We start from the raw sequence: 25,321 nt of genomic DNA, 5'->3' as shown, positions 1-25,321 counted from the left end.
TTGCTTCATGTCCTATGGATGTGAATAGCAAATGCAATGTACAGAGTCTGTGGATATCAGACAGCACAAGGATGAATGTCCATGTGGTGTCCAACGTGGGGGTACAACTTCCATATGGTCCTCTGAATATGAGTTTAGGCTGTTTGTTAAAATTCTGCACTTTTTGTGGTCTTTTTGTTGCTGTTTTTTTTTTTTGGGGGGGGGGGGGGAATTGCAATTTTCATGTGCAATTTCCATCCATTTTGCATCAGTTTTTCAAGCGAGTAAAATTAAGGGGGAAAAAAAGTCCCGCATATGTAGAGTTTGCACTTTCTGGTTCTCTTTATTTTTTTAAGGTCCCCATGGTTACATGCATTAGAAATTGGACCACACTCGCATCATGCAATCGCAATGTTTTTTGTTTTTTTTTTGTTTTTTTTAACACACCTATTGACTTGAATGGGCAAAACTTATCAGGAGATCGCACAAAAATAAGACACGCTGTGCTTCCTTTGTGCACAGACTGTCTGTCCGAACATAAAAAGTCCTTATGAATATCCCCATTTCCCATGTTCAATTTTGGTGCACTTTTTTCCATTCCAAAAATCACACGGAGAAATCACGCATCTCTGCATAGCCTAAGGGCGTCTTCCCACTGGTGCGAGCACAATTGCGTGCGCCTTAGTGCAAAGTTTTTGCGCTATGAACTAGGTTTTTTTGCGTGCCTATTGGCATATTTTACTGTACTTTTTCTGCTGTAGGCCATGTTCATTTGCGTGCGGCAAGCAAAGCTGCACTTTTTGAAATGGCTACTTAGATCCAGATGTGTTCTTTCTCAAACGGAATTCTGCAGTGTTTCACACATCTCCCTGTCTATTGTGCGCTCACATTTGCGCACCCTCTATTAACTTCTATGGGGACCTTTGGGGTGCACATACGCAGAAAGATAGAGAATGTTCTATCTTTTTTTGCACAGCCAAAAGGTGCTCATGTGAACGAAACCCATTGAAATCAATGAATTCTATTCTCGGTGCATTACTCAGGAAATACGTCCGTGTGAAGGAGCCCTAAAGATTTAATTACACAGGCGAGTTGCATGCGCTATTTACACGTGTTGTGAGATACATAGAAATCACACCTGAAAAAAAAAAACATTGAGCGATTTTTCACTCGCACCCAGAATGGAAAATCACAACATTGGTCCTATTTTTGGGCGATTCTATTCAAGAATCACCCATTATTTCCTATGGGAGCCCCCCCCCCCCCCCAAAAATCGCATCAGGCTAGCATGTAGATGCGATTTTCTATTTTCACTGTTGGAATGAAATGCAATTTTCATGCACGTGACAATCGCAAGTACAGCAATGCAACGAGATGCGTTTTTTTTTAGCAAGACGTATGGCACTCACCCGTGTAAATACCGCCTAATCCATATAAAATAAACTGCAAAATACGAGAGCAATACAAAAATGACGATGACAAGAAGAGTCTTATTTTATATTAGGCTATTCTTAGAGTGCAGTTCATACAGTCGTCCAGTAGGTGGCGCATATCATCTATAAAGATGTAAAAGCCAGCACAGGAAGGAGGGGAGTATGAAGTGCAGTCTGTCTGCTACTCTCTTCGCACTGATTTCACCTTCAGCTCTCTGCTTGGTGATTGGCAGAGCTCCTGTGACATCAGAGAAGAAAGAAAAAAAAACTAAAAGACAAATGCGAGTTAAGAAAGGAACAAGCTCACCGGTGAAGGATACATGGAGAGTGGCTTTAGCTGCACATGGCATAGAGAAGGAGATATTGGAGGTCATCAGGCACCAAACCCTGGATATGCTGAGATGACTTTACATCTTCATTGCAGCCTTCCCATCCACAGCTGCATACTATCCCTGCTCACATTGTAGCCTGCAAGGAAACAGCATTTTTAGAAGAAGTTACAAAAGTTCTTGCAACTATTCCAAGAGAAGGCAATCAGTTACACTTACTATAAAGTATGTTCAAAAAGAGGAGGACTGTTCTCAGGATAAGTCTACATCTTTGTCCAGCAGAACTTAGGAAGGACACAGTGTAACAGCAAGTGATGTGGAAACTCTCATCCAGATCTAAACTCTGCTGCACACAGGTACTCCTAGCACAGCAGTGCCCTGACATGAGCCTTCTACGCTCTATGTGTCCATTTCACTATTTGTATTAGATCTGTTCATACTTGTTTTGTTTATGTTTTCTACTTTGTTTGCAAAACATTATACAAAGTTCTTCCTTTCTTTTTGTTCATATCTGCTACAGACCGAAACTTCTTCAAGGCTGTTATTCCTGCTGAAGGTGTTTGATATTTCTTCTTCCCTTTTGATTTTAGTTTTTTTTTTTTTTTTTTTTCTTTGCCCAATCTCCTAACACCTGTATAGTGTAACATTGTCTCTCCTTGTGATCTCATCCTTGAGGTTTTGCAGACACAACACTTTCAGTAGAAGGCAAGCAGATTGTGAAGATTTCTCACCCTAACAACTCTGATCTCCTGGAGCATAGTACTAGTAATGGTTAACCCCTTATAAGGGATGAAGCGTAGTTCTCTTATGGGATTATTATAATAATTAGTATACACTAGTGCATTGTATTTATTGTTTGTATTAACCTTCTCACTGCTGGCATTAAATAGCACACCTTGTTGGGGTGCGTTCACACTTGCAGATTTGGTTTAGGTTTTTGTTGTGGCTTTTAAAGCCAAAACCAAGTGAGACTCATAAATAAGAAGATGAAGTTGATATCCTTCCTTTTATTGTTACTTTTTTTTTTTTAGGGGGGGGGGGGGGGGGGGCACTCTTGGTTTTGATTTCGAAAGCCTGAACAAAAACTGCAGGTGTGAATGCACCTTTAACTGCAAGATTTAGCATGGATTGGAATGTGTGGGCAGTTAGGGGTTAAACTTAGTTAATCAAGAATTTGCGTTATGCTATGCCCTTTATCCTTGCCTGTTTGTGGGTTTTTTGTTTTTTTTTAAATGTCATGTTGCTATCCTATATACTGTACACCATATTAAAGGTGAAGCATCAGTAACTTTGGTATATATAGGAATGACCTATTAATAGGAAGACTGGGGTCTTCTTCAATCCCTCCAAGCACCAGTAAAAATCAATAGAATATACTCTATTTCTGTTTACTCATGAGATAAACGTATCTTTCTAATATTGCTGCAGTGTAACTCAGGATTGTTCATGTAATATTGTGTTACAATGTATACAACCTGCATCTGCTCCCATAGATTACTTATATGTCTCCACCTCTTGTCTCATTCAGGTTGACAATGGTAGCTGGGATTCGTTCTCTGCTCCTTCTGCTGCTTTACCAGGTGCTGTTAAGTGGTTGCACCGGCCTTATCCCTGAGGTTGGCAGGAGGAAGTATACAGAATCTGGCCGGGCATCTCCTGACGAGTCACAGGGCATCCTCAACCAGTTTGAGCTTCGCTTACTTAATATGTTCGGTTTAAAGAGGCGTCCAACCCCTGGCAAAAATGTGGTAATCCCTCACTACATGCTGGAATTGTACCATCTGCACTCAGCCCAGCTGGCTGACAACCAAGACAAGCCCCCCATGGATTATCAGAAGGAGCGTGCAGCCAGCCAAGCAAATACAGTCAGGAGCTTCCATCATGAAGGTAAAACACTGCCTTTATAGGAACATAGTTATCACCTGCATTGAATGGAGGGGTCCATTTTTGTGGCTGAGTTTACCAAGTTACTAAGAACTAGTATGAAACAAGAGGCACATGTATCTGCACATGACATATGTAAATTGGCCCAGACTGAGTTACTTATTAAGTACTGGAGCACATGTACAACTGATTAGTGATTGTATATAGGTGCACAATCACCGAATAATTTCATATGTAGGGTGTGACATAATTAACCCAACATAGTCATAGGAGCGGAAATACAGAAAAAAAATGCATGAGGCTATGTGCACACGGATTTTCGGACTAAAAAAAAAAAGGACGGACGGAAATAAATCTACACATTCATTTGAAATGCAAGAGTAAAAAAAAAAAAGCAGCATGTCCTATTTTTGGATGTGATTAGGCCATGTAACGTGTGGTGACCTGCACATTGGCCAGAACACGGACTGATACAAGTTGAGACCGATAATCTTGGGCACAACTTGCTATCATGCGTGTGCATATAGCGTTAGTGAATCAGTGTGAATCTTTTTGTCATGAGGACTGCCTAAGGGCGGCTTCACCCGGACCGTATTTGCACACGCAAATCTGGTGCACACAATACGCAGAGAATAGAAGCCATTGATATCAATGAGTACATTCTAATTTTGCGCGGATAATTAACTTGCTATACTCTGTGTGTATTTGCGCAATGAATTAGCCCCACAGAAATCTATTGGGGGTGTGCCAATGTGCATGCAATATAGCACAAAACCGCAAGCAAAATAATACATATCACGGGGAGGGGGGCCATGCCCATATAAACATGACCTGCGTACCAAAAAAAAAAAAAAAGTAAAATGAGTCCAAAGCACCTTATTCATGGTGCAAATGCGTCACGCTGAAGCGTGCGCAATTCTGCATACGCTCGTGTGAAACCTCCCTAAGTATGACGTTTACAGATACATTCCCTATATCTCAATGGCTGATTTCTGCAGCTTGTGCATGGATTTCTGCAAACCCCATTCAGATGAATAGGACAGTCAGACATTTCTGCAACAAATCCATCACATGTGAATATGTCCTTATGTCCTTACTGCTTCCTGTGGCTGTTTGTCCTATTCAGATATCAATGGCATTACCCTGTATGTGCTGGTGTACATGTCTTTTAAATGACACTTCATTTCTGTCCTGTCCTTGAATGCTCTGTTAACTTCGCCATTAAGTTTTTTTGTTACTATGTGTAGGAGTGAACACCAAGAGCAGAACTAGGTCCTTGATAATCGTTAATGCGTAACATGTGGATTTCATGCCCTCTTGACAGCTCGGCCATTTAGAAAACATGCACTAAGGTCCTTCTCTATTTATTCTAAGTGCCCTGACAAAGCTATGCTGGAGCTTGTCGGTATAGGCTTCTTATAACACTGAGCCTTAATTGCTCCTAAACAAATTGTACATGTGCTGAGCCTGTGCACCTTTCAGGACTGATTAGTCTAACCTCAGATTCATGGCTGATTTACGTCTTGTGAAGTTTATCCATTCCTTCTCCCCTTGTGAGTTCATCCGTCTGAGTCCAAAAATGAAGAATTCCCACAGATAGATTTCATTTTAAATGCTAAATACAACTCAAATCCTCTAATTTACAGTTGATCTGAGGTTGTTTGTAAAATTTCTAATCCTTCTTTAATCCTCGTGAGATATCTGGAGAACTTGTAATTGTGTTGTTTTTACAATGACTTTTTGTCTTCTGGTAAATCTTGGATCGTCTCACTGTGGATAGAAGACAAATCTCCCTAAACAGGCTGATAATAGACTTGCAACAGCTGGTTACTTGGCTCAGGCGCATCCCTGAAAACAGATGAAATGATTATTGTAGGGAGATGCAGAAGAATCTTTCATTTTATTAGGTGTAAATCCCTTCTCTAATCTTGCAGTGGTTACCTAGGTGCAAATGTGGCTTCTGTGTTCTTTACAAACTTTTTGGAACTTTTGTGCTTTTTGCTTCTTTATGGCTTTATTGTTTTAAAAGGGGTATTTACTACCTTGGTGTAAAAGTTGAAATATCTTAACTGCATGAAATCCCTTGTGAAGGCCCTGTGTGAACAGAGGGTTATTGATGAGCGTATGCAGGGTCTGTAATCAGCAGACGCAACAATATCAACGGATATACTGTGTAAATCTTGACAGAGCTCCAAAATTGTATATTTATTTTCCTGCTTAAGGTCTTGTACAGAGTATGGCAATCATTGGCTTAAGTCATGATCCTCCGTGAGCTGCTGGCTGTAGATCAGTTGTTTATACTACACATAGTGCATGCAATGTACTGGATGGGAGCCTTCAGTTCTATCTCTAGAGTCTTGGAAGAATTTTGCAACTATATAAAATACATATTTATAGGGCCTTATGGTTAAATATGACTTTATATTTGTGAATTGCGTACAAGGACGTTTCTATATGGAGATGGGTTCATACATGGGTGATAGGGGTGAGGATGTGACCCACACATGAAATGACTGCCATAAGCCTGTTTTTTTTTTTGGTTTTTTTTGTTGTTCCCCTCCCCCTATTTCCTATGAAACACTGTATACTGAGAACCATGTACAGCATATCTGAGGTTATTTCATGTTGTTGTGTGTTTTATTTTTTTTATATTTTCTTTATTAACTAAAAAAAATCCTGTGTACACATGCCCTAAAATAGAGAGGTACAAGTGTCATGCAAATGAAGAGTGATGGGGTTGTTTAAACCCTTAGTGATGGCCAGAGCCATAACTAGGAGCTCTTGGGCCTTGATGCAAAATCTATAATAGGGCTCCCTATCACATGCTGTTTATAATACTGGTGCCGCCTTATGTAATGGAGGGGTCTTTGAGCCCCCTAAGGCTCCAGGGCCTGGTAGCAACTGCAACCTCTGCACCCCCTATAGCTACACCCCTGAATTGGCCAATGCACCCTTTTTACTGACCTCACTAATGGGTTTTAAACCTGCACATACTTTGTTTTAAAGGAGGTGGTTTGTCTTAAGTACTGACAGCCAGGCTCCTGCTCTGACTGCCAGAAGAGAGAAACCTCAGAGCCTGGCAGCATAACCCCTTACACGCCGCAATCAATAGCAACTGCAGCATGTATGCAGATGGCATGGGGAGGGAGTCTCTTCTTATTGCCCATTGGCACCTCACATTGTGATCACAAGGTACCAATATGTGCCCATTGCAGCTGTAGGAGTGGCAAAGGCCTCCATGTCAGCCATGTAACACAGTCTATCAGAGTCCGCCGGAGGCAGGGTCTAATAGACTAATAGGCTGCGGTTGTAGTCTTATGAGAATGCACTGCATAAGTAATGCAGTGTACTATCCTGGCGATCAAGTTCTAAGTCCCTTTTAGGGACTAAAAGATGGCGCCAAAAGTTCAAAAGTGTATAATTTACAGAAAAATAAACACATTTTCCCTACAAAACCTGGTTTTAAATCGGTAAAGTACCAAAATGACAATGAGAATATTTTGTTATTTATCTCGTATGGTGAACACCGTAAAATTAAGAAAAAAAATAAATAAAATTGCCACAATTGCTATTTTTCTTCTGTTTACCTCCCACAAAAATGTAAGAAAAAGCAATGAAAAAGTCACATGTACGGAAAAATGTTACCAATAAAAATAACTCTTCCCACGAAAAAAACCAGAAGATTGTGCAGCTCCATTGCCAGGAAATTAGAAATGTTATTGGTCTTAGTATGCGGCGATGCAGATTATATGGTTTTTCTTAAAATTTTTTTTTTTTTAATCCCATATAAACCTGGTATCACAGTAATAGATTCACCCCTCTGCGTTGTAATGTAGCGAAAATCTGCTGCAGAATTGAAAATTCCCCTGTACAGGTCAATGTGTGCGCAAAAAATATTCCAGTGTGCGAATTTATTCCCGCGGCCGTAAGGACTCCCAGGACCGATCTGTTCTACTAGTAGATCATACTTTATAAAGTGACCCAAAAGGATTACAGCATTGGGGAATTACCTTTTTAAGGCATTGAAAAGAACACCTTTATTTTATTTTTATTTTTTTCCTGCACATTTTGGTCATATCCCAAAAAACCCAAAACGCAGCACACCCTAATTTCTAAGCTTAGCTGCGCGCCAAAGGTTCCCATAGAAGTCAATGAGAGTTGCGCAAATGCACGTGCAATAAGAAAGGAGATGTGTGATACGCTGCGTAATTCCACTATAAACTCATTAGACTAAACTACCCATTTCAATCGGTTCATCTGTGTTTTCCGCGTGCAAATGAACACATCGTGTGGGCGCAAAAAGTAGAGTAAAATATGACGATGCATGCACAAAAAAAGAGCAGCTCATTCAGAAAATACAAGGCTCTCAGGCACACGTAAATGGGGCCTAAATGCAGTACTATGTGATCGTACATTCATGTTTATTGGAGGAATTAGAGGACATGTATCAGCAGGGGTGCAAAGGAAAAGCGGAGATGTTGCTCGTGGTAACCAATCTGGCCACTGCTTATACAGGGTGGCGCACGGAAAAGTAGGCCGACACTACACTCTTATGGCGGCTGTTTAAAAGAGCAATGTTCTGCTAAGCCATAGCAACCAATCACAGTGCAGCTTCTATTTCTTATACGGCTGAGGTAAAATGAAAGCTGTGCTGTGATTGGTTGATATAGGCAACAAAGATTTTTCTCTAGACAGCTTTTGTAAGAGCGTGGTGCCGGGCTAACTTTCTGTGGCCCACTTTGTGTGTTCTGAATAGACTTTGAAAAGTGATAAGTAGTGTCTGATCGGTTGCCACGGAAAAGTTCTCCACTTTTCCTTTTATGCCAATTTTGATCTGTCTGCCCCCCCAAAAAAACAACAAAAAACTGTTCTCTGCTGGGAACTCAGTTGAGTTTTCTGCAGTGGTGGTATTGTTGGTGAAGGCCAGTTTCACACTAATACATTTGTGTGCACAATACGCAGAGTATAAAACCCAATGCATTTCGACCACGTGAAAAAAAACCAAATATGACTGCGCTCAATATGCAAGGAGATGTGTGAAAGGCTGCGTGATTCTGCTGGAAAAAACTTCTAAGACAAATTAGACATTTCAAAGTACGATAAAGTACGCCAGTAAAAAAAAAAAGCCTCATTTATAGCATAAAAATGTCGCACTAAGGCTCGCGCAGTTGTGCAAACATTCGTGTGAAGCCAACCTAATATGCTAGTAGTGGAGGACTATCACTACACTAGTGCAACGTGGGCGTGGAAGACCGTAATAGAGGGCCTTATTTATTAAAAGAAAAATTTGCAATATTGTCTAGTGTAACCAATCAGAGTACAGCTTTCATTTCTGAGACAGCTGTGGTAATATGAAAGCTGCGCTCTAATTGGTTGATATGGGTAGCAGACTGTTTGTTTTTTCTTTAGATAGTTTTGATAAATGAGTCCGGTGTGGAGTCAAGGCTACAACTTGACTTCTCTTTATTAATGACCAACAAATGATGTGTTTCAGGGCTATATGCCCCGTCATGAAGAGAAATCGGGTGCGAGCCTTAACTACTGTGTCTTTTCACACAGAATTGGTTGCACAATTATCCTGCATTTTGCACGTATTTTTAGATTTAAATCATCTGTTACCTATTGCATGAATCCAGTAAGTATTGGCCACTATTAATTACTTGCCTCTTGTCTATCCTGGTACCCACTCTGTAGACTAGGCTGCTTCTCAGCACAGGTTGACACCAGCCAGCGCTAGGACATCTGTGGTGGCGCCAGCAGCGAGGTTAGATGAATAACTAAAGAAATCTGAGCTGTGAATATTTAGGTCTTGTTTAGGATAATATCTATATATTGAGGTCTAATTTATACTGTCTGTAGTCTCAATTTTGGGGGGTGGATTAAAGGGGTTTTCCAGCCTTTAATCAAATTAGAACTTTAACTGCAAATTGCGTTTTTAGATCACTGTTGTCAGCAACATCCCTCAAATATGCAGGGAGAATTCATAAGACCATGTATTTTATGGCAACACCCACCCAGTTACCCCTTGATAAGCCATGACCGGTCAAAACCGAAGTGTCTGTGGTAAACTTTTTCACATTGCCAACTTGAAGCTAGTCTTTTAGGCCCACAAAATTGTTGCATTCACAATGTTTACATGTAACGGAACATATACTAACAAGCTCCCTGTCCAATAATGTGCTTGGTTTTTGTCATCTTAGCAGTAGTATCACGGGAAAGTTGGAAGTTTCAAATCAGAGCAACTGCCCCTTAAAGGGGTTGCTTGATTAAAAAAAAAGGGTCTGCTGTAGCCGATGGGTTGACTGGTGTTTGAGCTTTGCCCCATGCAACCTCTTTTAACAGCTGTTTTTGCCCTTGTCTCTTACTGGGTTGAAGGTCCTTAAGTTGAAGGGTATTCCGGCGATTCAAAGTTTTATGTGCTTTATAAGGTGATCACATGTAACTTAGCAATATGTCATGAGTTGTTTTACACAGCTGCAGAGATATGGCTTTACCTGTGGTCTTCTCCCTCCCCACCTCCCACTTAGTTCTCCATTGGTATCCACCAATTACGACCTGTACACTCCGCTGTTTTACTGGTCAGACATGCTCAGTGCCTTCAATTTCTGTACTACTGATACAGCTGTGAATGCACACCCGTCAGTAACTGGCAGTGGGGCATTATGGGATTTACTTTTTACACTTCCCCCCAATCGCTATTTCAAATAGTAATGCGGAAATCAAAGGCTGGCTGGAACTCAGTGGTGGTGCAGGTTGGCAAAAAAGTGGAATCGTTAGGGAAATTCTTCAAATTTTGCCCTGTCTTCAGAATTTCCCTTCAGAGTTTTGGGAACTTGTAGGGTTCATTCGTATGGGTGCAAGTTTAGTCCGTGAATTGCATAGCTGAGCCTGCTCGTATTCACTGTGTATTTTGGTCCAGACATGCGCAAATAAAAAGCAAGAAGACCAAAGGATTTCTCCTGCCTTCCTGTATAAATACACAGTGAATAAACATGAATTATGTGTATTTTTACCGCTCCCATAGACCCGCATGGGCGATTCTTGGTCCGGAATTTGAACCAAAATAGGACACGCTGAAATTTCTTTTTTCATGGGCGTAAAAAAATTATGTTTAAATACCCTAATGCAAGTCAATGGGGTTTAATCTCTCCATATTGCACGCATATAAAATATATGCGTAATACAAACCAAAACACATTTGTGCGAGTGAGCCAGCATTTATCCAATAAGTATTCAGCATTGGCACTACTGGTCTATAGCTGGAGTGCCTTGTATAGTATAGTGTATATATTTTGCCATTAACGCTTGCTTGCATTTGCTAAACCTTACATATGGTCACTAGTCTTGCGCACATCCATGCAAGTCTACGGGTCCATACTGTACCTCCTTATTTCTCTGGTTTCGTACAGCATGGGGGCATATGGCATGCTCCATCACATGTCTCTTTGCGGAGCCTTTCTGCCTTTAAGGTGCCCATACACTTTAGACTAAAGATGATGGAATATATTTTGTCCAGTGAAGCTCGCAGTTATAACATATATAGTGCAGTAGGCTCTTAACATAGCGCACCTATGCTGTTTGCGTAGTGCGACTGCTCATTCGCTTTGTCTTAGGTTGGTCACGCTATGCAAATGGCGTTCGAATGCTATCATGCTGTGCTATTAACATAGTGCACTGAATATTTGTTTGGTGCTTACTATATAGCATCAGTAATAATGATCGTTTTACCCAACTAATGAAACAACATTTATCGTCTGGAAAGATGGCGGTTGTGTTTAAAACTTTAGTCCGATGCGTGAAAGCTGTTCCCGTCAAACTAAAATATGTGCTCATGAAAGGATCAGTCAACAGATGAATGTTTGTTCAACCAACTTCTATCTAATACTAGTAGAATTTTCTGGCTTTGCAAAAGCTTATTTTGTGACCCTGTTTGATGTTTGTGGGTGTGGTTCATGGCGTAAAGAAAAATGGTTGGGTTGTTGCATGCAGAAATTTAGCGTATCACCAGTGGCGTCGTGAAAAGATTTTCATTAAAGAGGTTGTCCAGTTCAATAGGACCCCCTGGATTAAAATAATAAAGTGAGCTATGCTTGCACCTCCATGGCCTTTGGAATTCCAGATCTGCAGCCCCACTGTGGTCCCGGTGATTACTGTTACAGATGTCACAGGAAATCAAGGGACCACTGCAGCATCACTGCTCATTGTCCTGGCATCGGCGCTCACAACCTGAGCGCGGATTGGTCATTCGTCCAGTCGCTTGGTCGTGCATAAAGAACAGACAGCAGAAATTCATTGATGGATATATAGATGCATGGCCACCTCTAAGACTCTCATACACAGTAGACTTCAGTCATTGGAAACTGCTGATTGTGGTGGCACAAGTTATCACGACTTTCCTTTGACAAATGATATCCGGGAAAAAGGTATCTAATACGCCTAATCTTTTTCTTCCCAGGGAGGTAAGCTGCTGCTAGAGTGGTCTGGCTGTGGCTTATGGGGTGTTCCTGTGTATGGAGGAGTCTGGAGTAATAGCTGTCAGCCAAAACAGTCAGTCAAGTGATATTGAAATGAAATGGGCACCTTTTTATAACTTTGGTGACTTTAATGTCTGAAGTTGGTCGGAGTTTAAAACTAAAAGAACTTGGACCAATTAAAGTCAATGTGTACATTCACATGTGATATATACATTTATTTTTTGATTTTCTTTCTGTCTCCATGGACAGATGGGCCATGTTTTACCCTGGTGCCATTCTGGAGGCACAATTGCCCATTCATGTCAATGGCTTTTTTTTTTTTTTGTTTGATATACAGGAAGAACTGATGACACTCGCATGTTAACACTTGCATGTCCCCCTCTTCTCATCACTATGGGGATGCTTCTCTCACCCCCAGTGACATCACATTGACTGGAACGATGGTGTTGCATGCTTGGCTATTGCTTCATCCATGTGTTTAAGCCCTTAAATGGGAGTGATTTAGTCCCGTTATGCTGCCGTGACTATTACAAATGATTTCAATGGTTTAGTTTTCACTAGCGGTGCTCTCGCCAATTTTATAGTAGGGGCAAGTCCTATCTTTTCTCACCCAATCTTTCTTGCACATAGTTAATGCAACGTGCAAGAAGGATGGGGCCGAACCTATCTTCCCGCTTTTATTTTTCAGACCAGGGCAGAATATGAAAGGTAAAATAGATTTTTACCTCCTTCATGCGCAACTATGGTCCCTAGCAGGAAGCATAGTTGCGCATACGCCCATGAGAAGACCTAAGTGGGCATGACAGATATAGCAGAGTTATTGTACTCCGCTGTCTTGACAGTCCCGTTGGAAGTGAGTGGAGTAGCACAGTGTATTTGCAGCCATTGCTCTATTCAATCTTGCAGTGAGGAGGACTGGGAAACCTGGATCTAATGGGGATCTCAGTGATGAGATGCTTACAGATCAAACTTTATCACTTATGCTGTAGATAGGTGATACAAGTTAATTCTAGTACAGCCCCTTTAACTGCCGCCTTTTTGGACTAGTAATCAGAACATATGAAGGTTTATGAGTACAATTTTGCCCTCTATTAGTTTCCATATGTCTTTTAATAGTGACGAAAAAAGGGGTATGTCTGATGCCATGATATAAGATGATTTTTCCTGACCTTCCTTAGGACTGAGATGCCTGGATGAAATGCTAATATGCTTGTATGGAATGATAATATACTCTGCAAGTGTCTACTCTCTGCATTATCCAGCGGTAGAATCCTTTTATTTTAACAGGTATATAACATAAGACCGTCCTTAACATCCCTCTATGTATAATATTAGTAGTTAGGATCAGAGGCGTAACTTGAAGCTTCTGGGCCCCATGGCAAAATCTGTAACAGGGCCTACAACTATAGTGCTTTATTCATAGTACTAGGCTTCCTATATGGAGAAGAGAGGCCTTATGGGCCCCCTAAGGCTCCTGGGCCCGGGTGTAACCGCATCCCCTGCATCCTCTATAGTTACGCCCATGGTTGGGATCTGCAAGAGTCAGCCTAGAAAGACACGGGGGCTCTCTACATTTCAGGGCAAGTACCAATTTCGTGCTAGCAATTTTTCCAGGATTCTGTAAGTAGGATGTTGGTGTAAGTCCTGAGCCAGACCGGCTTATTTTTATTTTATTTTTTGCCCTAGAGTGGCCTTTTAAAGAGAACCTGTCGCAATGACCCTGATTGCAGCAGAGAGTCACTATGTTAGGTGCAGTAGTTTTCTTTTAAAATGGATTTTTTTTTCTCTTCTTCTTCTAGAGCCCGAGTAGAGCATGTAGTCTGCGATATTCATGAGCCTGCCCTTGCGGATCATTGGCAGCTTTTGTTTCTATGCATATAAAAAAATATACCAACCCCCAGTGGTGGCCAACGGGACACTCTTTTAGTCTCTGTTGGGTGAATGGAACTTTTTGGCAAGAATGCCAAACTTGGGGCTCAAATGCAGTCTTCCTGATGCGTTTCAAGATGAATCGCACTGTTTAGCAGAACGGAATTCCGGAATATAAAGTAATTTTTAAATCTGGGTTTAGTCATTGGGGTAAAATGTGGTAGAAAACTGCATTTTAACCAGACCTCAGGTATTTACCTTTTTTTAAAAAAATATTTTTTATTTCTGGTCCTTGCGTCCTTTTATATTGCGCCAATAGTAATGAGAGATTTAGGTTTAGATTGGCCTGTAGGTTTCCTACCTCTCAAACCTTTAGACCTCATGTACACCGTTCTAGTACAGCTCTGTAGAAGTTCCAAGTAACTGCACCCATTGCAGTCTATGGGCCAAAACCGTAGCTCTGTATGCCTCTTACTTCATGTGGAGGCTTTGTTTTCTGGATTCAAACCTTTTGTTTTCTGTAAGGTTAGTTATGTCTCTTTAATGTAGTGTGAGAGATTTTCTACCCTAGAAACCTTTTTAAAGGTTTTTTTTTTTTCACTCCTTTTGAGAATGTGGTCCGTAGGACAAACACTGATTAGTCCCATTGCCAGCACTCCTGGCACACAACTGATTTTTTTTTTTTTGCCATGGGAAGATGCAGCCAGCCAAGCATTTTCCCTGCTGCAGCCAGATGGATGGTTGTCCTCCTAATACAAAGACTGCTCAAAAATTGCCAGAATGAGAGATTCTCTTACATAGTAGGTCTATATTCCGGCTAATAGCAAGAGCTCCCAAGTGGGAAACGTCCCTCTTTGATTTTCATATGCCTATATAAAAATATATTTTTTTTGTTTTTTAATTTAAAATCTTTATTTATAGTTTTAACTTGGGTACAGAAGGAAAAAAAGGGGAGGGGGGATGTAACTAGTGTGTTTGTTTTTTTTTTTTTGTTTTTTTTTTTGTTTTTTTTCATATTACAACCCTGTTAAATCTTGGGGAGAATATCTCTGTGCCACACAGGGCACATTATGGCAGCACATGGAGTTCCTTTTGGCTCTTTGTGTAGACGCACTTCTGTGTGCAAGGGGCAAGTTAAGCTTGGGTAGCATATTGCAAGTAGAGTTTAAGAATGAGTATTAGGAATTTCGTTTGCTTGACATGAGCCTCCATTACATGGTTTGTAATTAAGAACATTGCTCATATTTTTATGTTTCTAAACCCCTTAGAATGGTCTTCCAGGGTGTCTGGAGAACACATAACTGAATGGATGAGCAGAAGTAGGAATAGCATTACAGGTTTTTCTTACGTAAACCACAGTATGTCTTTTAAAGTCTGCTACCACATGAACCACTAATTCCTCAACTTCCTAAGGGTGTTTGGATTGCTGTTTCTCTTCACAGTGAGGAAATCTGCTATGTACTACTTGCTTCCCAGGTTGCTGGCTGGCCGCGTTCTAACACTGCATATATTCTAATTTTGGCAATAAATGGTTTTGTTTTTGTGCTTTTGTAAAGCTACTTGTTTTTCTAGATTGTATGCAGAAGATTAGCGTTGGTTAATTAACCATTTTAGCAAATCCTTGATATTATCTTTTAGTTTTTGCAAACATTTATTCTTTGGAAGCAATTTCAATATCCAATGTGTTTGTTGCCTATTTTTATTGGAAAAACAGATTTCAAGCCGAAATTAAATGTTTTCGATAAAATAGTGAAGTCTGTAAAACTTTGGACTGCAGTTTATAACCTGGTCATTGTATTAGGCTTCTACTGTGTTGTTCCGCAATAGTAATTGCTTCTGTAAATGGGTTGGTCCTGGTGCAGGATGGCATTATTGATAAAAGTATAGCTCTGATGTGGTTTGTCCATATCGAGGTATGAAAGTAATCTCTTTAGTGTATGATTCATTCCAGCTAACACTGCTTTGGAGGTTTAAGTTTACAGAGACCTGACTTAAACGTTGTGTTTCATCATCTTTTTACCTAGAGCCAAGATATACATTTATAGGCTAATAATCTTTGCTTTGATAAGGCATTCTGGGAGACCTTTGAATGCATATATAAACTAAAGGTATTTTATGAGCAAATTTTTTTTTGCCTGTTAAAATGAATTATGATCTTTACTTACAACACAAATAAAACATTAAGGCATAGGAGTTTAGTATATTATATAATATATCCGGGTTGGATATATCACAGAAGCCAAGGGATCACTGATGGATTTAAATTAATACCATGATCAAGGAGAAAAAAAATATTTAATATAACAAAACTTTATTAAGCCAATTAACATAAAATAAATAAAAAAAAACAAATCTTGTTATTTGTATAACCCCACCTTATTCCACAGTACCAAGCTGGGTACTCATTTTACCAACCTCGGAAGGATGGAAAGCTGAATCAACCTTGAGCAGGCTACCTGAACCAACCTTCAGGTCGTGAGCAGGAGCTTAGGACTGGATTTCTGCTGCCTGAAAACTCTGCGCCAGGCGGGGCTCTAGAATGGCTCCAAATGGTAGTCAAACTCAGTGTTGAATACTCTCACCTACGGACATGTAGAAAACAACAAACCTATATTTTCACTTCTATCCCCTCAGTCATCAGTGATGCAGACTGAGGAGAGTACTCTTAAATAAAGTAACTACTCCTCATCCACATATACACCCAAGGGCTAGAGGGAAGAAGTATTAAAATATACAATATTGACCCTATAAATAACTAGTTATGATAAGTTATAACTTTTTGGGTTGCCTTATATTGATGTTTAGGCTAGTTTCTATTGTCAGACTACAATAAATCTCAGATTGACTACTAAAATGGCTTGAATCCTAAAATTAATCGAATATAAAAAATGAAGTATTACGTTCAGTGTTTAAAAAATATGTTAAGGTAACATTGTATAGTTTTAGAAAATATATAATAAAGTTCTACATAGTATTAACTTATCGTGGTGTCTTGCGTATATACTGAATCTTCCACTGCCGATATAGTTTGTCTTTTTCTATTTTAAATTTGTTTTTCATCTTCTTTACGAAGCTTTAGAAACCACATGATCTTAATGTGGTATTTTTAATTACAAATTTTCAGCTTTATGCATGCAGAATGCCTTTGATAACTCTGCTTAAAGGGGTTGGCTGCTTTTTTTTTTTTTTTCCCCCTTCAAATTTGTCAGCTGTATCTGTGTGAAAATAACAAATTCATCAGCACTTACCTGTCTTCTGCCCCGCGGTTCTCCTGTTCTCTGACAGCGGAAGTCAGGTGACCACGGTCTGCCTGTCGAAGGCTGCAACATTGGCTCTCCTTTTCCTGGCATCACATCCTGAACGTCATGATGCCAGGAGTTCTGAATGGTGACTCTGTAGCCTCTGATTGGCAGACAGTGTCCATCTGACTTCTGTTGTCAACAGAGACCAGGAGTACCGCAGGGGTGAAATGCGCGGGATTGCCAAGCTAAGGACAGGTAAGTAATGCTGGATTTATTATTTTCAAACAGATGCTACTGGCACTTAAATTTGAAAGCTAGACAACCACTTTAAGGCTACTAATTCACAGCAGTGCTTCTCCACTGCAGCCTGTATACAGAGGTGGCGCCGTTTGTAAAAAGTAGCCATGTTTTTGTAATCCCGGCCAACCCTTTTAAAGTAGATTTGTCATTTTACTGTGCTGCCCTGATTATTGTATTATGTCTGAGACTGTATTAGCTGAAACTATACAACAGACTAAAAGCTATATGTGTATGATCCTGGCCTCTCTACTCCTGGTCTGCCAACTGCTTTGTATCGGTCAGTCACTAGTGAATAGGATGAGGGAAACTCTCCCCTCCTGAATATAGCTTATAACTAAACATAGTGTCCAGGACAGCTATAATTAGTGAAACAATATTGGCAATTGTTAATACTGTAGCTATGTCTATTGCAAAAAAGAAAGTAGTCCTGACTGAGGCACATTTTTATAATCAGTTAGTACAGTCCTTTAAAGGGGTTGTCTGGTTACAGGACAACATCCATTCAATAGGGCTGCCTGTAGTTAAAATAAGAAACTGAGCTATACTTATCCCTCCACTGCCGGGATCCAGTGCTGCAGACCCGCTGTGGTCCCAGCATTTATTGTGACAGCTGATGTCACTGTAGGACAGGTGACCGCTGTAGCCAATCGGAGACAGCGGGGTAAGTATAGTTTAGTTTGTTATTTGTATTACCGGCAACCCTATTAAAGGGATGTTGTCTGGTAACCAGAAAACTCGCTTAAATCTGCTCTAGAATTTTTCTAGGGTGTTCACAATTAACACTGTGAAAACTTAAAGTGCTCATACAGATTAGAAGAACATTATACAAACGTATTTCAACAAGACCAGCTAACCAGTTCTTCTTTTGTAAGATATAAGCAGTTAAAGTGGCGGCAGAATATCCACCTCTCCCATCGAGATATGGGGTGGTCAGTAGGAATAGCTTTAGCCAAACCAGTTATGTAAGGTGTATGTGTCTCCTCCCCCCCCCCCCCCCCCACACTTCCCCTTTAACCTGTTTAATTATGGAAGAACCCTCCATGCAAAACCTATACTCTGATATACTTAATACAGGACCCGAATGAGTGGTGTGTGACGCAGGGATTTCTAAAAAAGTTTGGTACTGTTAGTCAGTAGAGCAAAATGTGATCGTTCTCAGCAAGAGAAACCAAGTAATCTTGTACATATAATACCTTTTAATAGCTAACAAAAATACATGATGTTATAGCCAGCTTTCGAGCCTACTTAGGGCTCTTCCTCAGGCTAAGGGCTTATATACACAAGCGTATATTGACTGGCATTTCACGGCTGACCAATATATGCTTCCAACTAGGAAGTCGCTACCGATATTGGTGGCGGCTCTCAGCTGCTTCCCAGGGCTGCAGGACAGGTGAGTGTGCCCTTTTTTTTATTTTTTTTTTATTTATTTTTTTTTTTTGGCTGGGCCGAGCAGGTGAACGGGGTTTTGTTGTAATGACAAAACCCCTTTTAAATGAATGCCATAACAGGATTAAAAAGCACCTACATGGAGTGAGTGATTTGCACTTAAAAGAATACCAGTACAAGATGCACGTATTTACAGGTATTTCTCAAACACTAAAGAGAGAATCCCAATGTACTGCACTGTCCCCTTACTTCTGCAGTAGGTGTAATACTGGGTTTGTCTGGGGTGTTCCTTCAAGGGGAACCTGTTATCAACTATAGGCACCATAAAACTAATTTATGGTGCTTATATTTTCAATGATGTGGAGAGCTGTATTTCATATTTGCCCAGTTCTCCTTTTTTCATTTCTATGGGAAGTGCATGAGCAAGGCCTTCTCAAGAGTCAAGCTGCCATGCGCGTGCTGACTTCTCCAGGGGACACCACATGAATGGGGAAGCAGGTAAGTATAAACAACTCCCCGAACTCTACGCTATCTAAACTATAACCACCATAACTTAGTTTATGGTGCTTCTAGTTGATGACTGATTCCCTTTTAAAGGAACACTACAGGCAAAACCATCAGTATTAAACCTCCTGCAGGAAGTGAGGGAGTAGTGTATTAAATTGGGATTCTCTCTTTGGTGTTTGAATATGCATTCACTCTCGAATTAGTGAGGTTTTTACCTGCATAATACCTGTCCACCTGCATTACATGAATGGAGCTGGACTAAAGTTCTCAACACAGCAGGTGCCCTTACCTACCATGTGCCATTTATAATACTGGTGTTTGCTTATGTGATAGAAGGGCCTTTGGACCCCCTAAAGCTCCAGGCCTGGTAGCATCTCGGCATCCCTATGGCTATGCCCCTGAATGAGAATAACTATTTAAATGTTTGAGGGGAAAAAAAGGAAAGTTTAATCTATGTAATGGGTATCATTAGAATATAAGAAATGAAATGTATATACTCAACTTGAGTTACAGCTTGCAGTATATTATACTCCGAAGTTGCATTTATAATTCTGCACCTCTGAGTGAAAATCTCTACCTTGCTGACATTGAGCTTGGTCTGGTGAATTGCATTCTTGGCTGTATCATTTTTACATCACATATTGTACAACTGATATAAGAATAATGAACTGTCTCAATGCATCATGGGAGCTCCTCTAAACTGTTTTGCATGTGCATGGCAGCAAGCTTGTGCACTTTTTCTAGTGACCACCAGCACAATTGTGAATGCAGCTGTGGCCTATAGTGTGGATTGGAACACCATTTGACTGTAAATGTATCAAAAGTGCTTTAATGTGTGAATATATAGGTTCCATTTAACTTGTAAAAATGTTTTCCTTTAACACATTCTTAAATTATTTTTCTTTCTCTTTAACGTAGAATCTCTCGAAGATCTTCCAGAATCAGGAGAAAAGACTGTTCAGCGTTTCTTCTTTAATTTGACTTCCGTCCCTAATGAAGAGCTGCTTACATCTGCTGAACTTCGGATTTTTCGCGAGGAAGTTCAAGAGTCTTTTGAAAATGACAGCAGCAAAGCTCTTCGTATTAATATTTATGATATCATCAAACCAGCCGCTGCTGCCTCTAGGGGGCCTGTCACAAGACTATTGGACACCAAGCTGATACATCATAATGTGAGCAGATGGGAAAGCTTTGATGTCACACCGGCAGTTATAAGGTGGATTGCACACAGACAACCTAACCATGGGTTTGTTGTAGAAGTGACGCAATTAGACTATGAGAAAAAGGTCACTAAGAGACATGTAAGGATAAGCAGATCTTTATTGCCAGATAAGGAGCGATGGTCTCAGATAAGGCCACTTTTAGTAACTTATGGCCATGATGGTAAAGGACACCCTCTACATAAAAGAGAAAAACGGCAAGCAAGGCAAAGGCAGCGGAAAAGACTTAAATCAAGTTGTAGAAGACATCCATTGTATGTGGACTTCAGTGATGTTGGCTGGAATGACTGGATTGTTGCTCCACCTGGGTACCATGCCTTCTATTGCCATGGTGAATGCCCATTTCCCTTGGTAGACCATTTTAACTCTACAAATCATGCTATTGTACAAACATTAGTGAACTCTGTTAATTCCAACATCCCAAAAGCTTGTTGTGTCCCAACAGAACTAAGCGCCATCTCAATGCTCTACCTTGATGAAAATGAAAAAGTTGTTCTAAAAAACTATCAAGACATGGTAGTGGAAGGCTGTGGGTGTCGTTAAGTATAACTTACAAAAGAAAAAACACAAAAAGTTGACACTTTAATATTTCCCAATAGAGACTTTATTTATGTAATGAAATGCTAAAAAAAAAACATTATTTTGAATATATATATTTATGTGTATGAGAAAGTTGGGAAGCAAATATTTTAATCAGAGAAATATTCTTTTTTTTTTTTTTTTTTGTTTCTTTTTTTTTTTCTTTTAAGTTGTACATTTTATACGGGTTTTGTACCCAGCACATGAAGTATAATGGTCAGATTCTTATTTTGTATTTATTTTCCATTATAACCACTTTTTAGAAAAAAAAATTAGCTGTTTTTTGTATTTATATGTAATCAAAAGAAATATAGGGTTTGTAAATATGTTTCAAAAGAAAACAAACAGATTTCTTGTATTTAAGTTGAAACGTATACTTGGGAGGTAAAAGATAAGCAAACTATTTTACTTTCTTATATGCTACTGTTAAGGTCATTAGTTTAAACCCACAAGAAAGAGGTTAATCTCAAGAATTACCAGGACAGATAATAATAGTATTGTGCAATTCTCAGGCATTTTACAGTGTTGGCTCTAAAAACTCAAAACCTTAAGAAAAAAAAAACTAAAAATGGCCTTTTTCTCCATCTTTCTTCATTCAGTAGGTTGTAGACTTGAAAAAATAAAAGTATTACACAGTAAAATGCAAAAACTGGTCACGGTCCGACCAAGTGTTTAACACGTACTATATATTAAGACCTGTTGGTACAGGATATTTTCTCTTGGGATGGATATTTTTTACAAAATAAGTCTCTAAATTATTTATTTAACCTTATTCCCTTATGTTGTTCCTAAGTAAAAAAAAACTAAAATTCTTTCCCATGTTCTAATGGTTCTTTTTGCTGAGAGCTGCTATGTACAATCTCTAGATGGGTCCTATAAATTGCATTTATGGTGCAACAGTCAACTATAAAGTTCTTATTTAGTGATACAACTTTGATGGGTAACTCCTTTTGAAAAACCTTGGTATGAGATTCCGTCCTTTTGTAAAACCTCATTTTCTTAAGATCACTGGGGTTTTAAATCCCTAGAATTTCAATGTGCAGTGAGATTTGTTAAATGGGTCATTTGAATTCCAGTTCATAAAATCTGTATTTCCAGAGGAGTTAACCATGTAGAATTATGACCTTATCTTTAAGCAGAGTTCAAGATGGTTTCTTTTTTTTTTTTTTTTTTCTTTTTTAACAGATGAGTATCAGGACTGGACACTCTACTTCACTAGTTTTCTTGATCATATACATACATCTAATTGTAAATTCTACAATTCCCATATACCTTTGCTGTTTCACTGTCTGCCCTATGCACCATGATATATTTTGCAAACAGAACACAAAGTATTTATGAAAATCAACTATTCACAAAACTTCACTCCCCAAATGTAGACAACCCGGTAAACATATTTTCATTATTGGGGGCATTGGTGACTGCCGTGCTGCTATTGGGTTATTTTCCGGACTATTGTGTGTTTTATGAATTCACTAATACATTTATTAAGGATAGGTCTAGTTCAGTATGCGTAATGAAGAATCATTTCATACCAGAATTTCTGTTAACTCACCAATTTTGCGCCAGTTTCCTCAATTCCAAGACCAGAAGAGTGATATCTTTTAGTCAAGAAAATCTAATATCACTAGCTAAAGGTCATTAAATCTAGATTTCTCACCAAGCACCAGAGACCACTCTTGTTTTTGGTATTTTGTTTTCTTCAGTTTTTTTGTCGGTATAAATCCTGGGATTGTATCTCACAAATAAGTTCTTGAAGTGTCAAACATTTGGTCAATAAATCATGGAGTTCTGACTTCAGTTCTTATATAAAATATGCCTCTGGTTTTTCTTTACTTAACTTTTAAGCAAACTATAGTTGTTTCACATGGGATTTCCCCTTGTATAATTCATCCATATACAGTTTAGCTAGTAAATTTGGTATGTACAGTCACTCTCTATTAATGTCAATGAAATAGAACAGTTGAATGCACATAGTAGACCATTTCCCATTTAATGGAGCATGACAACATATGTGTCACGTCCGCTTAAAGCGCACAATAACTGCAAACCAAAATAATCTCTTGGCAATGTACAGCTCACAATGTTGGAACACTAGTTATGCATGGGGGAAAAAACAAAATAGGAGGTGAAATTTTCCGACTGTGTGGTAGTAGGTGGTGACAGTCCCTGCCTAATAGTGGATGGCCGGCCCTGATAAGGACGCATCAACACTCATTCCTTTGCCACTCCCTAACCCTGCAGAAATGACAAATGAATACCACAGTGTATATAAACAAACTCCACAAAATAAACCCCAGTGCTGCTCTTATGAGTTGCTGAAAGAACCACAGAACCCTGATCCAGCCATGTTCAATTTTTGCAGTCTCCTTCTGCCAATGTAAGTGAACAGCATAGAACCAAGGCAAGGAAATAAAAACCCTCCCTAATTGCCTTCAGGTGTACTCCAACAGCAAAACGCACCCATAAAAACTCCCAGCATTATTAAAGGACACAGGAAAAAAATCCAAAACAACTAGCAAAGTCCGATTCAACCCGACACAACAACATGCTTGGCCGCTTCTTCACCAGCAGATACTGGGCACTCCTATTCTTGGGATCAGTGGAAATGCCAGTGGTTGGACCACCATTCGTCTTGACAATGTATCTATCCATTTTAATTAAGCAAAATGTCTATTCATGTTGAACATATAAAATTTATAACCAACAAGATATGAGTGAGACTGCTTCCATCTTTCAAGTAAGTAAGGCTGTGAGTACTCTGGAGATCATAAACACACAGGACTTAGAGGGTTTTTTCATAGCTGACTTTACAAATGGATGTTATGACACAGAGATCCATTTCAACAATGATTATTTGTTTCAGTATATGCAAACCGGTACTACATGCGTTTTACCTGGCTTACACACACAATTTATTTCGTATAAGCTACTTAAACTTGGCAACACAGAGGAATCGACATCTGATTGAAGTCAGTAGTTTGCACTATTAAGGTCATAAATATTTGCCTACAGTTGTCTGCCACCAAAAAGTAAGCAGGCAGGTTTTTGTACTTATGTTTTGGTTTATATTCACAATTTCCAAAATTTCATATTAACTGTAATGTTGCAATTCCACAAAATATCGCATTAGTTTGCGTAGTTTGATTTAGAAAAACAAGTTTCAAATACTTCTGAATTAGCAGAGAAAGATCTCATTTTAAGGATCCTCAACTATTACCTAGAGTGGACATTAGAAATTGCAGGTCCAAGCAGTAAAAAACAATTGCGTGGAACAAAAGACATCACTTTTTACTCAAATTGTTAAATTCATATGCCCCACAAACTATTCATAAAGATATACAAACATAAGTTGGTGTGCAACCATAACACGCTGCAGACTGTCAAACACAATGGAGCACAAGGTGGGTGGGATTTTTGATGCCGTGCTCAAGATCTTCGCAAGCTGGTTATTTAAAAAAAAAAAAGAAAATTGGAAATCCAGAATCAAGTTTGTAGTATGGATTAATACTCCCTGCTGTTGCCATCTCAGAATGCTGTCTATAAGTAGCTACCAATGATAAGAGTGAACCCACTTTTCAGTGGCTAATCCCTTATCCCATGTGTTTCCCCATCAAATGCTTAGTTTATCAGGAGACTTTTTTTATGGATAGAGATCGGAGAAAGCTACTATTACAGAGAGCTATAATTTACTCCAGGTGAATTTTATGCTCTTAGCAGTGAGAGAGAATGGGACCAGCAGCTACTCGGAGAGTGGATGGCGAGATAGCTGTGTGGCTTTAGGTGGCCATAGTTATGCTACACAGCCTCTGAAAGGTTAGGTGAAGAAGGAGGGGGAGCTGAGCTTGTATATGTTAATGAGAGACCAGCTGATCACATGCTGGGTTCAAGCCTGAATGAGAAACTTGAATGTAGCAGAACCTGCAAACAAAGTATGAGGCTTTCTAAATGCATGCAAAGGAAATCTCAATGCAAAAACAGAAAAGTGAATCATATTTTTTCTGCAGGGACTTGGCAAGCTATGTATGCATTGACTTTTCGTGCTCAAAAATTTACATAGCCTTTAAATTGTAAGTTGCTCCCACTATGCATGAGAACCTCAACTGGTTCTCTATTACT

General features: G+C 39.5%; 1 protein-coding gene across 1 annotated transcript; it reads left to right on the top strand.

The window, feature by feature from the left end:
• The first annotated feature begins 1,704 nt into the window (after positions 1 to 1,704).
• BMP2 (bone morphogenetic protein 2) lies at positions 1,705 to 23,016 on the top strand. The gene is made up of 3 exons (XM_066595665.1): positions 1,705 to 2,097; positions 3,270 to 3,628; positions 20,322 to 23,016. Exons 2-3 carry the CDS (start codon positions 3,277 to 3,279, stop codon positions 21,164 to 21,166), a joined length of 1,197 nt encoding a protein of 398 aa, XP_066451762.1. The 5' UTR covers positions 1,705 to 2,097; positions 3,270 to 3,276; the 3' UTR covers positions 21,167 to 23,016.
• Positions 23,017 to 25,321: the final 2,305 nt, after the last annotated feature.

The sequence above is a fragment of the Eleutherodactylus coqui genome, chromosome 3 (assembly GCF_035609145.1).
Source record: "Eleutherodactylus coqui strain aEleCoq1 chromosome 3, aEleCoq1.hap1, whole genome shotgun sequence".
In the NCBI taxonomy this organism is placed as follows: Eukaryota; Metazoa; Chordata; class Amphibia; order Anura; family Eleutherodactylidae; genus Eleutherodactylus; species Eleutherodactylus coqui.
Note: the sequence above shows the minus strand (reverse complement) of the source record. Positions and strands in the feature narration are given on the sequence as shown.

Coding starts and splice junctions, on each gene's coding strand:
- BMP2 (XM_066595665.1), top strand. CDS start 3,277: ATGGTAGCTGGGATTCGTTCTCTGCTCCTTCTGCTGCTTTACCAGGTG. Junction 3,629..20,321: donor CAGGAGCTTCCATCATGAAG/GTAAAACACTGC, acceptor TCTTTAACGTAG/AATCTCTCGAAGATCTTCCA.